This window comes from Alexandromys fortis, unplaced genomic scaffold, assembly GCF_014885135.2.
Source record: "Alexandromys fortis isolate MF-2015 unplaced genomic scaffold, M_Fortis_MF-2015_v1.1 scaffold_5, whole genome shotgun sequence".
Taxonomy (NCBI): domain Eukaryota; kingdom Metazoa; phylum Chordata; class Mammalia; order Rodentia; family Cricetidae; genus Alexandromys; species Alexandromys fortis.
In genome coordinates this window covers 4666382-4680638 of record NW_026067924.1, presented here as the reverse complement: position 1 = coordinate 4680638, position 14257 = coordinate 4666382, and the positions used below count along the sequence as shown (strand labels likewise).

Genomic DNA, 14257 nt, shown 5'->3' with positions numbered 1-14257 from the left:
GTTCTGTCATATGTTTGGACAGGGTCTTTTTATATAAATCTAGAGCTTGTCTTAGCTTCTTATGTAGTACAGGCTGGCCTCAAACACACACTCATTCTGCTTCAGCTGCCTGATTGATAGAATGGCAGGTATGTGCCATCATTCCCAGCTAATTCTTGGATTACAGTGTTTTGCATGGTTTTGTTTTCGTTGGTAAGGCATGAACTTGATTTTATAGGTACATGGTATATAATTTACATTCAGTTATATTGTTGCACTCAGCCTGTTGTTTAGGTAAAGTTTGGAAAAGAGCTTGTGGGGTGTGAGAGTCAAGAAGGAAAAGACTTAATTTGCAAGTATGAATTTTTAAATGACTTACTTACTGATTCTATAAATATAACAGACTTTAAATATTGATACTTCGTTAAAAAATAAAATCAAACTAGTCCTAAGAAGTCAAGACATTTTTATTAAGATCCACAGTAGGCTTATTATTACTATATTTATTATTTTAATTGTAGTTTATTTCACTCAGAAGTTTTGTAGCAGCTGGGTGGTGATGCCCTACATAGTAAGAATCTGGGTGTGTATTCAGTTGCTAACAGGCAGGCAGTTCTTGCTAACTGTAACTCCATCCTGTCCTTCCTCTCAGAAGATGCTTTTTGAAATTAGAATGTATGGGAGGAATGTTATTCTAAAGGTCATCTGGAATAGACTCTTTTTCTAAGATTAATTGTAAAATTTTATTTTTATTTTATCAAATCATTTTTAGCTTACCAATAGCACACAACACCAGTGTGAACACAAGTTGACTGAAAGTCAGTGTTGGAGATGAAATACAGATTTCTGCATGATTGATAGAGCTAAGGATACTGAAGGAATTCAGGAGTAAAGGAATAATAGTTTAATTTTGCTTTTGTCTATTAGGTGTTCAAGCAAGCATATATTCCCAGAACCTTGAATGAAGTGAAAAATTATGAGAGGGATGTGGATATAATGATGAGGTTGAAGGAAGAAGACATGGCTTTGAATACTCAACAAGATAATGTGAGTAGCTTGGTTTGTCTATAGAGCCAGTTCTAACAAAAGAGACTGTCCCGAGCTTGATCCTGGCTTGGTGCTAGTGAGATGGTCAGCTCCCTGTGTATAAACATGCTTCCATACCCAGTGGCTGTAAAGGGAATACTTCTAAATTTAAGAGGGGGTGATGCATTTTCATGTGTTCAGAGAACTATAATTAGTAAAACGATAGATTCACAAGAAGTCTAGGATAAAAATGGCTGCAGTACATTGATACGCTATGCTTCATTTTAATTTGGGGTTATAAAATATTTAGATTAATTTAAAATTTAGATTAATTTAAAATTATGTGTGTATGTGGTGGGGGATATGTGCACATGAATGAATGCGGTGTCCTTGGAAGCCAGAGGTGTTAGGTTCCTGAAGCTGGAGTTAAGAAGGGGTTGTAAACCTTCCCACATAGGTGCTGGGAAGCAAACTTGAGTCCTCTACACGAGCAGAACAAGTTCTTAGCCCCTGTGCATCTCTCCAGTCTCCTTGAAGTATTTTTTGTTAGCATACCAGAAAGTAAACCCTTGAGCCTTTGCAGCCATGTAGAAAAACTCAGCTGTTTATGTAAGCCTTTATATAAAGACATAAGAAGTGGTCACCAGATTTTCATTGCATGAAACAAAAGTATTTTAAAAAAATTTATTATTATGTGTGTGAGCACACACATGCCATGGTGCCTGTAGGAAGGTCAGGGGGCAGCTTTGTCAAATCACTCTCTCCACCTTTGACTCCTGAGGGGTGTAGTCAGGCTTTCATGGCAGGTGCCTTTGTCTGCTGAACTAGCTCTCTGGCCTATACGCACATCGAAAAATTAATTAATTAATTAAATGTGTCTATGTGATCCACTGTACACATCTGTGTATGCATTCAGGCCAGAAGAGGGTGTTGGCCCTTGTTACTCTCTGAGCCATTGGATATAGGTGCTGGGATCCTAATTCTGGTACTTATGATTGAGCAGCTTGCACTCTTAACCACCGAGCCATCTTTTAGTAATCACTATAACTTTTACATGTAGATATACTAATGGGAGTTGAGTAGGGCTATTTGTGGATGGGTAACATTTCACCAAATAAAGTTCAAAGTTAGTGTTTGCTGCCACCTGTTGGGTTGTGAGCTCATCTAAAAACTATTAGACATAGATTGTATTGGGCCCGTGGGCATGCGTGGTTGGCACACAAGACCCATGCTGGCTACTTTCTATATAACTATGTGATCGATTTAGAGTACGTTCTCCGAATCACAGGAGACAGTGTTTAAATGTGCATATCAATCATTGTTAATTTTTATATTTAATTTTTTTCCTTTTTTTTCTTTTTAAACAAGATTCTATACCAGACTGTCACGGGATTGAAAAAAGATTTGTCAGGAGTCCAGAAGGTATGGAGAATATGTGTAATTACTGCTTTATAACCCATTGTTTTAGTGCATGTGCTCACGAGTATGCCACAGCATGTGTGTGGTGGGTAGCCGGAAGACAACTTTAGGGAGTTGATTCTCCCTACCTCCTAGGTCTTTGGGATCCAACTAGATTGTCAGGCTACCTGATGAGCCATCTTGCCAGGCTATGGAAGCTATTTTTAAAAGATACAAAACTTACTGTAAAGTGGTATTAGAATTAAATTTGAAAATGAGCCTTTTTTTTTTGGCTCTGAATTCTTCTGTTGAAAGTGAAAAATCTAGGCCAGCTTGGTCTACAAGAGCTAGTTCCAGGACAGGCTCCAAAGCTGCAGAGAAACCCTGTCTCGAAAAACCAAAAAACAAACAAACAAAAGTGAAATATTTGACCTTAATCCTGATCTGCATTTGTGTGGGGTAATACTGATCACCATACACCTTTTTTGGATAGTTTTTATAATCAGTTTTGAAAATTGTCAGGGCTGGGGAGATGGCTCAGCAGTTAAGAGCTCTTGCTGGTTTTCCAGAGGACCTGTGCTTAGTCACCATCACTCACCCACTTACCTCTAAGACAAGAAAATGGAAAGTTTAAGTTTATCCTTGACTATGTGATGAGATTCTGTTTTGAACAAGAAAAAAGTGAAATAAATGTAAATTTCAGGGATAATGAAGCTTTCTCTTGGTTGACTATTCATTTATTAGATTAGCTTATTGCTACTAATGTGGTTCATAGAAAAGCAGCTCTGAAGTCACCCAGCTAGATCTTTATTATTATCATTGCTGTTATCATCATCATCATCATTATTATTTGCCTCACGTCCTTTCTAAATCACAACTCAGCATCTGGCTTGCTAAAAGCAGCAGCAGACTTACGTTGTTGATTTAGATCATCTGTGTAATCCTAGTAATCAGGCATGTGCCCAGCCTTTGGCAGTGGACCACCTGCATGCCAGGATAGCGGTGAATATAGATAGCCCCACACATTTGTGGATGGTAGCATCATGTTACAGTGTCAGAAGACTGAACACCCGTGCTAGAACCTTTATTTGTGTATGTTCTTGAGTCCTACTGGAGCGAATGGATGTTGTCTGTCTTTCTCCCTAATGTTGATTCTGCTATCTGGATGTTTTGGTGTATGACTGTACAGTGTATCTGACATACTGATGTAAAATGGTGGCATTAACATGTTGACTAACAAATAGATAAGTAACTGTCTCCAAGTAACATGGTTCTATAATAATTTCAAGGTCCCTGCACTCCTAGAAAGTGAAGTTAAGGAAGAGACTTGTGATTCAGAAGGTGCTGGAAGTTCCGAGTGCTCTGACACAGACTCCGAAGAGCAGGGAGATAAAGCCCAACGCAAGAAACACACTGCTGACCCTGACGTTGATAAAAAGGTTGGTTAAGATCTTCATTTTTTTCTTTTTTTTTGAGGGTAGTGACTTTGAAGCATCAATAATGCCTTGGTTGTTTTCCGAGACAAGGTTTCTCTGTGTGGCCCTGGGTATCCTGGAACTCACTTTGTAGACCAGACTGGCCTAGAACTCACAGACCTGCCTCTGCCTCCCAATTGCTGGGATTAAAGGTATGGGTTATCTCCAAAGGAGGTTATTAGTGCCTTTAATTGTAGTTTTCATAACTAAATGTGAACTTTACTTTTGGAGTAAATTAGAGTTGGCTGCTATTAGGGGCTTCTTCAGAATCGCACAGATGACATGTGATGTCTGCCTACTAGAAGCAAATACTTGTTTCTGTCTAATCTTTATTTCTTTTAAAATATGGGGCTTGTGAACCTCAAGTAACTAACATACAGGGATATTGATTTGACTCTGCAATTTCAGCAGAGTTTAAGGATCAGGATGTAGTTTAGTGGTAGATGGGTTGGGGCTACGATGGGGGGTAGGGGGTACAGACAGACAGAAAAATAATCTGCATATGAAGACAGATACCTATCATTCCAGCACTTGAGAAGCGGAGGGGTGTGTATGTGTAATAAAAGTCTGGACAACAAAGTAAGACTGTCTTGAGGGAGGGAAGAAGGCAGAGATTTTGGGGTGGGGGTTGGGAATGAAGTGAGATGGAAGGTGCCTCAAAGAAAAGTTGTACCCCAAGTTTCACCAACCTGTAATTGCTATTTTTATGCTACATTTACTTTTATCCTATTAAAGTAAGAATTTTAATTCAGTTCTAATAATAGTTTAAATACTTTGAGTGAATGAAATTTGTTGGGAGTGTGTTGTTTGCTTTTTACAGGAAAGAAAAAAGATGGTCAAGGAAGCCCAGAGAGAGAAGAGGAAAAGTAAAATCCCTAAACATGTGAAAAAAAGAAAAGAAAAAACAGCCAAGGCCAAGAAAGGCAAATAGAACGAAGAGCTGTGTTGTGGACAATCCTCCGCTATTTTTTAAACCCCAGGTAGAAGTTGTAGCTGGAGGATGGCTTCTTGACTGCACCTGAGTCTCTACCATCTCTTCCTTTGGGGACGACTGCAGTGTGGCCATGTGATTGCCTCAAAATCCCAAAGCCCATAATGTCGGGATCCAGCCACTGGCTCTGCTTTTAGTAGATTAATATACTATTTTAATGAAGAACTTTGTATATTCTATTTTTATATATTTTCTCCTGCAAACTTTTTCAGAAGCATCTTAAATATTTAAATGTGATAACCATCCACGACCTTTATAAAAGTGAGCATAAAGGCATTTGGACAGACTTGGGGATATTTGTTTTCTTTGTACATGCCGAAGACATGTCTGAGATCAACGGATTACTGAGCTGTGACTTATAGCCTGGAGTTCCACTCATAAGAGAAGTCATGTGGCCATGATGTTGCTGTTCACAGCGGATCTGTTCTTGTCATATGATCCCACTTCATCTTTAATTTGCCTTTTCTAGCGAGACCTGAGCTCATAAGACATTTCACATTCAGCCATTTGTCATGTTCGTTTGATCATCAAACATTTAAGTATTTTAGGTACTGGGATATAGCAGTGAATAAAACAAAATTACTTCCTTTGAATTGATTGTATTCTTATAGAGAAATAAGTCACATTCTTCCAAGAGGTTATAAATTATATAGAGAGAAATAATGCTGAATAACGAGACTGCCTAGGGAAACCCGCCACACAGTGAGATACTCGACAAAATACTTGAAGCTGAGTCACACTGAGCTGCCTGGCACTGCAATGGCTAAATGGAAGGATTCTAAGTTCTGGCCAGCCTGGGCTACTTAAACAGATGAGGATACAAACAACCAAGCCAAGTCAGGTGCAGAAGAACACATAAGCAAAGCAAGCAGCCAGGGGAAGGCCCTGCAGCAAAAGATGTCTGCAGCATCCGAATCAAGGGGCGGGGATTGTCATCATGAGATCCAATGGTGTTTTCTGGTGATGTTTTCAACAGAAGAGTGACAGGATCATACTTGTATTTTGAAAGCATCACTCTGGCATCTGGAGAATTGCGGAGTTGGAGGGTGATTGATTGGCTATGCTTCCCAGCGCAGGTGAAGGATGCTGGGAGCTTGGCTTAGGTTGCTAGAAGTGGATGTGGAGTTAGTCTAAGAAAACAAATGAGTTAGAACAGAATAGTAAAAGATGACTTCAGAGGTTTGTGATCAAGAAGCCACTGAGACCACTGGAGTCACTGATGAGAGAGGCATGTGGGTGGGGTAAACTTCCTGGTAGGATCATTGCACCAGATAGATATCCTACATGGCAGGCCAGAGTTTCTTATTAGATGCAGTTTCCAGCTACTTGTTTGATGGTGGGTTATAGTGGGGACCAACTTAACTCTGATCATAAGTTCAGAACATGCTTCTTTCTACTTTAAAGTTCACAATGTGAAATGGGGTTTCAGTGAAACACAAAAGTCCTAAAAAAGCCCAGTTTACACAGTGTTGAGAGCAAACTTATCAGCTCTGTGCACAGTCATCTTCCATGCCTTCTGATTCACTTATACAAGTTTATGTAGATTCGTATTTTACCTTTAAAAAGTAACTTCTCTTGTCCCAGCATTAAGGTTAAACCATGTGGACTCAAAGCTAAGTCAAAGCAGAATTGTGCCTCCTGGTTCAGACCTACCTGGTGTAAGTTGTCATTCGAAATGCCCTGTTATGGTTTAGATCCTAAGTGTTCAAGTATGTTAAAAGCTTGATCCCAAGTTGATAGGGGTATTCCTCAGTAAGTGTAGAATGGGGAGGGGAGGGGGCTGAGGTCATTGAGGGTGCTCTTGCTGGAGTATTGGATCCTGGCGCTTTCCTCTGCTTCCTGGCCACAGTGATACAAGCAGCTTTCCTTTGTCAGTGCCTTAACCTGCTGCCTCACCACAGGCGACACAGGTCAGAATGAATGTTTCTGTTGTTTCTTTAGTCTTCTTCCTTCATCCACCTTAACTCAGGCACGTTGACTACAGGTACTCACTGCCACTATTAAACTCTGTCTGGTATTTTGCACAGCCACAAGAAACTTAACATGGACCCTTTGCATTATGAAATTCAGATTTCACTTATGGACAAAGCTAGGGAACTTGTATATTCAGAATAGCATTTTCAGTTTTATCTGATCTTCAGTTTTAAAACAGAATTGACCAGTCATGATGACACACTATTTAATCCTAGCACTGGGGAAGCAGAGGCACATAGATTCGGAGCCAATCTGGTCTACATAGCATGCTCAGTCAAGGGCTATGTAGTCACTAACTCAGTGAGGCCCTCCCTATTCACTTGGTTTCGTACTGTTTTCTGTGTCCTCGAGAGCCTGCAAACTTTATCATTCATTATTTTTCTGTAACTCCCAATGACAAAGTAACTTGCATATTGAATTTACTTACATATATAGCCTCAGACCAGACTGTAAATTCACAAGGGCAGGGATTTGTCTTTGTTATTTTGTATCTCGGCACCTGTCCTGTGCTGAGATATAGTTAACCCAATAGGTGTTTAAATAATGTTATTCTGTTAACAAAGCAAATATGAGGATATCACACATGCCTCTTGCACATAAAGATGGAAATTAGAAATTGGTGTAATCACACACACACCTCTTGCTCATGAAGATGGAAATTAGGAATTGGTGTGATCAGTGTACACCCTTCAGACTTGCAATAAGGCCATCTGGATACCATGGAAAGTGCTCAACCTAAAAGGTTAGTTCACTTAATCCCAGTGCAAAAGTAGATGGGAATGGGGCAGCCCAGTCCATATTCTGATGTTTTGGCATGGAACATGGGCAAGGCTTTCTGAGGGGTGGGGTGCCAACTAGTCTTTAGCTCCCTTACTTGTTCTGATAACCTTGTGACACTGGGGAGTCACTTCTCTTTGGGGAAGAAGTCCTCATGTGTCAGTTGTGGGACTTGGACCGAATGATCGCTAAAATGTCATCTAAAATGCACTCGTTTGCAGTGCTTCATGGAGCCCAGGCTGGCTTCTAGCTCCCGTGTAATCAGGAATGGTCTTAACTTCTGACCCTTCTGCTTTTGTTTCTTTCCCAAGTGCTGGGAGTGGAAGTGTGGTACCACACCCTGATGTCTGCAGACTAGGAGAGTGGAGCCCGGAAAAGAGGAGTCACGTGAGTAAAGCGTCCAATCACAAACATGTTTCCATAGGCCTAGGACCAAGTAGCAGTGGCCAGCTGTGGCAAGGAATCTCATAGCACACGCTCCTGTCTGCTGCACCTGGAGGGACTCTCGAAAGCCCAGTGCAAGACCAATGCCGTGTTTGGAAGAAACTGAGGTCACAGACTCTTGTTTCTTGGAGTTTTTTCACAAGCTTTCAGAAACCTCACATGACTCCATTCTTGGACCATGTTCTGACATCCTGTTGTATACAGCGTTGGGATTAAACCCAGGGCTCCCCACAGGCTGTGCAAGCACGAACTCAGATTATCTCCAGCTTATAATTATTTTAAAATCTATCTGATGTGACTTTTTTGTTTTGTTTTGTTTTTGTTCCCGAGACAGAGTCCCACTGTGTTGTCCTGGCTGGACTCAAACTCACAAAGACCAGATCAGTGTTTTTGAAAAGACTGTTTTAAACACCAGAGGGCCAGGTTGAAATCACTTCTTGTTTATTAGGACTAAAATAAATGGATTTAAAGTGCAGGCCAACATAAGTCAGGTTTGCTAGTCCATGAGTCATTAGGCAGCCTTTACCATGCTCTGGGAATGCTGTTAATTGTCCTTTTGTTCCACTAGAGGGAGACATGTTACTGAGTGCTGATATTTAACCTGCATTATTGGCAGCCGATGCACTGACTGGAAGAAGGGTACTCACAGGGGGCACAGAAGTAGCCATGTGTATCACTTTACTTTCCCCTAAAGACTCACAGCCCTGGGGGCTGGAGAGATGGCTCAGAGGTTAAGAGCACTGGCTGCTCTTCCAGAGGTCCTGAGTTCACTTTCCAGCAACCATATGGTGGCTCAAAACCATCTGTAATTCGATCTGGTTCCCTCTTCTGGCCTGCAGACAGAACACTGTATACATAATAAATTAATAATAATTAAAAAAAGACTCACTGGCTCATTTGGAAGCTCAGCTTCTAAATTAGTCCCTGCCTAGAACCCCTGACAGTTGTTCCTCAGTATATATTTTGTAGAAGTCGTAACTCATCAAGGTGTGGTAGAGCACACCTCAATCACAGCACTTGGGACAGAGGCAGGGCAGCCACACATGTTGGTGGTTAGCCAAGATCAGACTGTGTCTCAAAACCACAACAGCAGAAGTGGGTTTTTCCCTTGGAGATAATGCACACTTCATAAGATGTTTACAGAAACACCCATGAAGGGCCATAGACTCTGTGCAATGTGCTGTTCACTTGCTGATTCTTCATCTTGCTGGGCCTTGTTTCCCTCCTTAGCTGTCAAACCAGGGCTGAATGGAGAACGGCTTAGAGGCTGCGCTGTTTAATAGCTTTTTAGATACAGGCAGGCTATATGTACAATATATGAAAGAAAATAGGGCTTCTTAACAAACAAGAAGACATGAAGTAAAGATTGAGTATCTGTTATTTAAAATACTTTGGATCAGAAATGTAAGTTTTTTTGATTTCCATTTTTGCATAGACTGGTTGAACATCCTGATTCAAAATTGGAAATTTTTCATCATGTTATTGTGAAAAAACTCAGATTTTGGAGCATTTCCAATTTGGGGAACTCACATTGTTCTCTGTGTCTTCTGGAGTACTTTGTTAGCCTGGTGATTTGCTCAGATTCTTCTGCCAAAAGTTGTTAGGGAAGACAGACTAGAAGTGCTCAATGATTCTGAGCACTGTCGGCTCTTCCAGAGGACCAGGGTTCAATTCCCAGCATCTGCAAGTGGCTCACAACCATCTGTGACTAGTTCCAGAGGATTCAATGTCCTCTTCTGACCTCCAGGAACTGCATATGTACGGTACACAGATAGTCAGACACTCATACACATAAAATAAAAATAAAACCTCAAAAAAATTATTTAAAAAAAGAACGTAGCTCCAAGCTTCCTTTCATTCCTCCTCCAAGAATGGTGTGTCTTTTTAATTTCTTGTTTTAGAAACAAAAAAATCCACAAGAAAATTTTCATTCCACTCACTAAATACATTTCTATTTAATTATTTTTGAGGTTTCAATTGTGAGGACGATGCTTCAGGAAATCACACACTGAACGTGTGGTGGACATGTCAGGACTGTTTGTTTGGAAGTTTGTGTTTGTGAGGTTAGGATGTCCGGGTTTTTGCCAATGATGGCATCTATTACACGACGGGATTAAGGGAAATGTAATACAGGCAAGTTAACACCATGAATGTTTATAAAAACAAAAAGAGGTGAAGCGTGCAGGGGAGATGGTTTAGTGGACGAATTGGTTGTCACGAAAACATGAGGATAGGAACTGGAGTCTCCAGAGCCTACAAAAATGTCAGGTGTGTGGTGACACACCTATAACCTCAGACATGGAAGGAGGAAACCGTGAGCTAGTTTATGCCAACGTCACACGACTAGCGTCATTTGGGAAGAGGAAAATTCTCTTTGTAAATGTGCCCCCACCAGATTGGCCTGTGGGCAAGCCTGTAGGGCATTCTCCTGATTGATGATTGGTATTAGGGGGCCCAACTCACAGTGGGTGGTGCCACCTCTAGGCAGGTGCCCTGAGTTCTATGAGAAAGCAGGCTGAGCAAGCCACGAGGAGCAAGTCAGTATCATTCTTCCATGGCCTCTGCTCCAGTTCCTCCCTCGAGTCTTGCCTTGACTTTCCTGGATGATGGACTTACAAGCTGTATGAGGTTACAATTGCAGCAGAAATTCCCCACGTGTTGGAGCACTGTCAGATGCTCACCGTGTGGTGGTGTGGAGTAGAGCTGTCCTGAGCCTGGACAAGCTGTGCGTGCTGTGGATGACTGTGAGTAGGTTCCAGATGTCCGACATTGAGCTATTTACACTGTTGGGCTCAGGGTTTGCTTTGATCTGATTGTAACTATGCCCTGGCTTGTTTTTGAAATAAGTATTTAACTTGTGTTTTACTTTATAGGCACCCACAGTTGAGAAACTAGATATTTTAAAGAGGTTCTGAACTTTGACAGAGATGTTCAAGCGTCAAAGAGAATATTTTAAAGAGATTAAGCTTTTAAAGCATTTAATTTTTAAAGACTGGAGCTTTTAAAATTTGGAATGTTTTATATTGTGATATTGATATTAATATGAAAATTTAGGAATGAACAAGAAAGGAAAGTTTATGACGTAAGTTACTGGTTTGTGTGTCAAGTTGACAAGGGGTCCATTGTACTGGTTGGTTTCTGTCAACTTGACATAAAACTAGACAAATCCAGGAAGAAGGAATCTTCAAAGAGAAAACACCTCCATAAGATGGGTGTGTAGGTAAATCTGTGCGGAATTTTCTTAATTAGTGATTAATGTATAAGGGCTAGGCCATTTGGTGGTGCCACCCCTGGTCAGCAGAACCTGGGATTGATAAGAAAGTCTAAGCAAACCATGAGGAGCAAGCCAGTAAGCAGCATTCCTCCATGGCCTTTGCTTCAGTTATTGCCTCTGGGTTCCTGCTCTGACTTTCTTCTGTGATGGAATATGCTGTGGAAGTGTACACAGAAATAAACCCTTTCCTCCCCAAGTTGCTTATACCTGTGGTATTTTATCACAGCAATAGAAACTTTTACCTAAGACAGACAGGGGTCCACAGAGAAGCTGACTAGCTAGCCTAACAGTTAGCAGTGAGCCCTGGATTCAGTTGAGAGACCCTGCCTCAGTCAATAAGGTAGAGAGCAAATGAAGATGGCTTCAGACTTCCCTTGAGCCTCCACACTCATGCTTACACCCACACATTGGAACTGTGTGTACACATTCACATACTACAATGTGGGTTATTCTCACCTATTCCTAATAGGCACAGTTCCATTTAGAATAAAGGCTAACAGAATCTTTTTAGACTTGAAAAATGGTGACCATATCAGAATTGCATAGTTAAAACCATGCATCGAGATACTATAAAATGTATAGAACATTCATTTCATTTTCAGTCAGTAATATTGATACAGATAGTAGGAAGTCGTGGTTTAACTGAAACGTCTTAGATTTTTTTTCCCTCTGTGCTTAGGAACATATGTGTATGCTTATAAGGGTGGGTGGGTAGAGACTGGAGGTCAACATTGGATGTCTCCCTCAGTGGCTTTTCCCCTCATTTTGGAGGCATGGTGGTCTCTCATCAAATCCTAAGCTCACTGATTCTACTAGCCTGGTTGGCCAATGTGCTGTCTTCCACACCATCTTGACCCTGGCACTGGAGCTACAGGGGTGCTGCTGTACCCATCTTTTTATGAGCTCTCTGGGGATCTGAACTTGGGTGTTTATGTACTTGACCAGCTGAACCATCTCCATGATTTTTTTTTCTTTTGAAGAGATGATGTTTCACTGTTTCCCAGGTTATTCCTGAACTCTTGAGCTCAAATAATGTTTCCACCTCAAATTCCTAATTAGGTATACTATAGATGTATGCTTGGCCTTGTCCAGCCAGGTGGTGGTGGCTCACGCCTTTAATCCCAGCACTCAGGAGGCAGAGGCAGGCAGATCTTTGAGTTGGAAGGCAGCCTGGTCTACAGAGTGAGTTCCAGGACAGCCAATGCTCCACAAAGAAACTCTGTCTTGGGTGGAAAAAAAAAAAGACAAAAAAAGAAAACTCAAGTTTTTCCTGGTTCAGTGGTGCAAACCTTTAATCCCAGCACTTGGTGGGCAGGGGCTGGGAGGATCTCTATGAGTTTGAGGACAGTCTGATCTACATAGAAAATTGTAGGGCTACATAGACCCTCAGTCCTCTCCTCTCTCCAAGTAAAAAAGAAAACCCAGTTTCTAGCCCACAATCTGTTCTAGCCTTTTATATATATATACACACATATACATATACATATATATATATTTTACAGCATATATTCTGCCTTTTAAATTTTCTAAGTGGTTTTTACTAAAGCAGCATACTGAGTTCTGTCAAAGAGGGAAGACATTACTGTAATGGAAACCTAAGTAGCTGCCTGGTTGCTGTGGCTCGTAGCAAGGGGGCATCATTTCTCATCTGGTCATAGCTCTTCTCCATAATGAAATTGGCCATGTGGTTAAGAGTCCATCAGGTAGTGAGCAGGATGAACTCAGGCCTTCCTCTAAAATGAGGACAGTGTGGGCCAAAGGTGATGCCTGGGAAAGTTCAAGAATTGACGCTTGGGAAACTCTGCTAATGTTGATGTGTCTAAAGAAGTCTAGGAATCTGATACAATTTTTCCATGCAGCGTCACTTCCAAAATGAAGTGTGAGCTAGGTGGGGATGTAGCTTGATTGGTGGAGATCTTGCTTCGTTTGCAGGAAGTCCTGGGTTTGCTCTCTCACCGGGTAAGCCAGGCATGGTGGTATGTACCTGTAATACTAGCATTTGGGAGGTGAAGGCAGGAGTTGTATATGTGCTGGGTAGTTTTGTGTCAACTTGACTCAAGATAAAGTCCTCTGAGAGGAGGGAACTTCGACTAAGAAAACATCTCCATAAGATTGGGCTGTAGGCAAGGCTGTAGGGCATTTTCTTAATTAGTGATTGATAGGGGAGGGCACAGCCCTTTGTGGGTGGTGCCATTCCTGATCCTGACTTCAGTAAGAAAGCAGACTGAGCAAGCCATGTGGAGCAAGCTGGTAAGCAGCACCCCTCCATGGCTTTTGCATCAGTTCCTGCTCTGTTTGAGTTCCTGTCTGGACTTCCTTCTGTGATGAACAGTGCTGTGGAAATACAAGCCAAATAAACTCTTTGTTCCCTAACTTGCTTTTTAGGCATGGTGTTTCACTGCAGCAACAGGAACCTTAACTAAGTCAGTATACACATATGGAGTTCTCAAAAGAATGTATACATATATCTCCTTTCCAAGCAAATAGGTCTTTAAGTACCTCGTTAGTATAGCCATTAGAAAAGGAATAAAAATGATCACTTCCGCCACTTTGCTCCTGGGAATGTTGTTCTCCAGGGGGGGGGGGGGGGGGGGGGAGTGACCCCCAGGACATCGTGTCTGCTAGGGCATGCTCAGCCGCTGTATAGCCCCACCATTGAGTTTTGAGACCATCTTGCTCTGTAGCCCAGGCCAGTCTTCTGGTTCCCCTGCCTCAGCCTCTCTGGCGCTGGGATTACAGGTATGCATCACCACACCCAGCCGGGACTGGTATTTCAATTAGACGGCTCATTCTCATTGAGCAAATCTTGACGTAGTGAAGGAACACGGAATGCTGGAAGAGGCGTGGCAGGAAGTGAAGAGAAGCAGAAAGGTGAGGGTGGGGATAACCAAAAACCAAAGCTACTGATTCCACAGTTTT

At 41.6% G+C, this 14257-nt stretch overlaps 1 protein-coding gene across 2 annotated transcripts in view; it reads left to right on the top strand.

The window, feature by feature from the left end:
• The window catches only part of Riok1 (RIO kinase 1), a 70485-nt gene extending 56703 nt beyond the window's left edge, over positions 1–13782 (top strand). Inside the window, exons 15-18 of one of the 2 annotated variants that reach the window (XM_050142769.1) lie at positions 907–1026; positions 2374–2427; positions 3693–3842; positions 4699–13782. In XM_050142769.1, coding sequence (XP_049998726.1) covers positions 907–1026; positions 2374–2427; positions 3693–3842; positions 4699–4809 — 435 coding nt within the window. In that variant the 3' untranslated portion in view covers positions 4810–13782. The remainder of the gene's footprint in view (positions 1–906; positions 1027–2373; positions 2428–3692; positions 3843–4698) is intronic. The other variant, XM_050142768.1, reaches the window with a different exon arrangement.
• Positions 13783–14257: the final 475 nt, after the last annotated feature.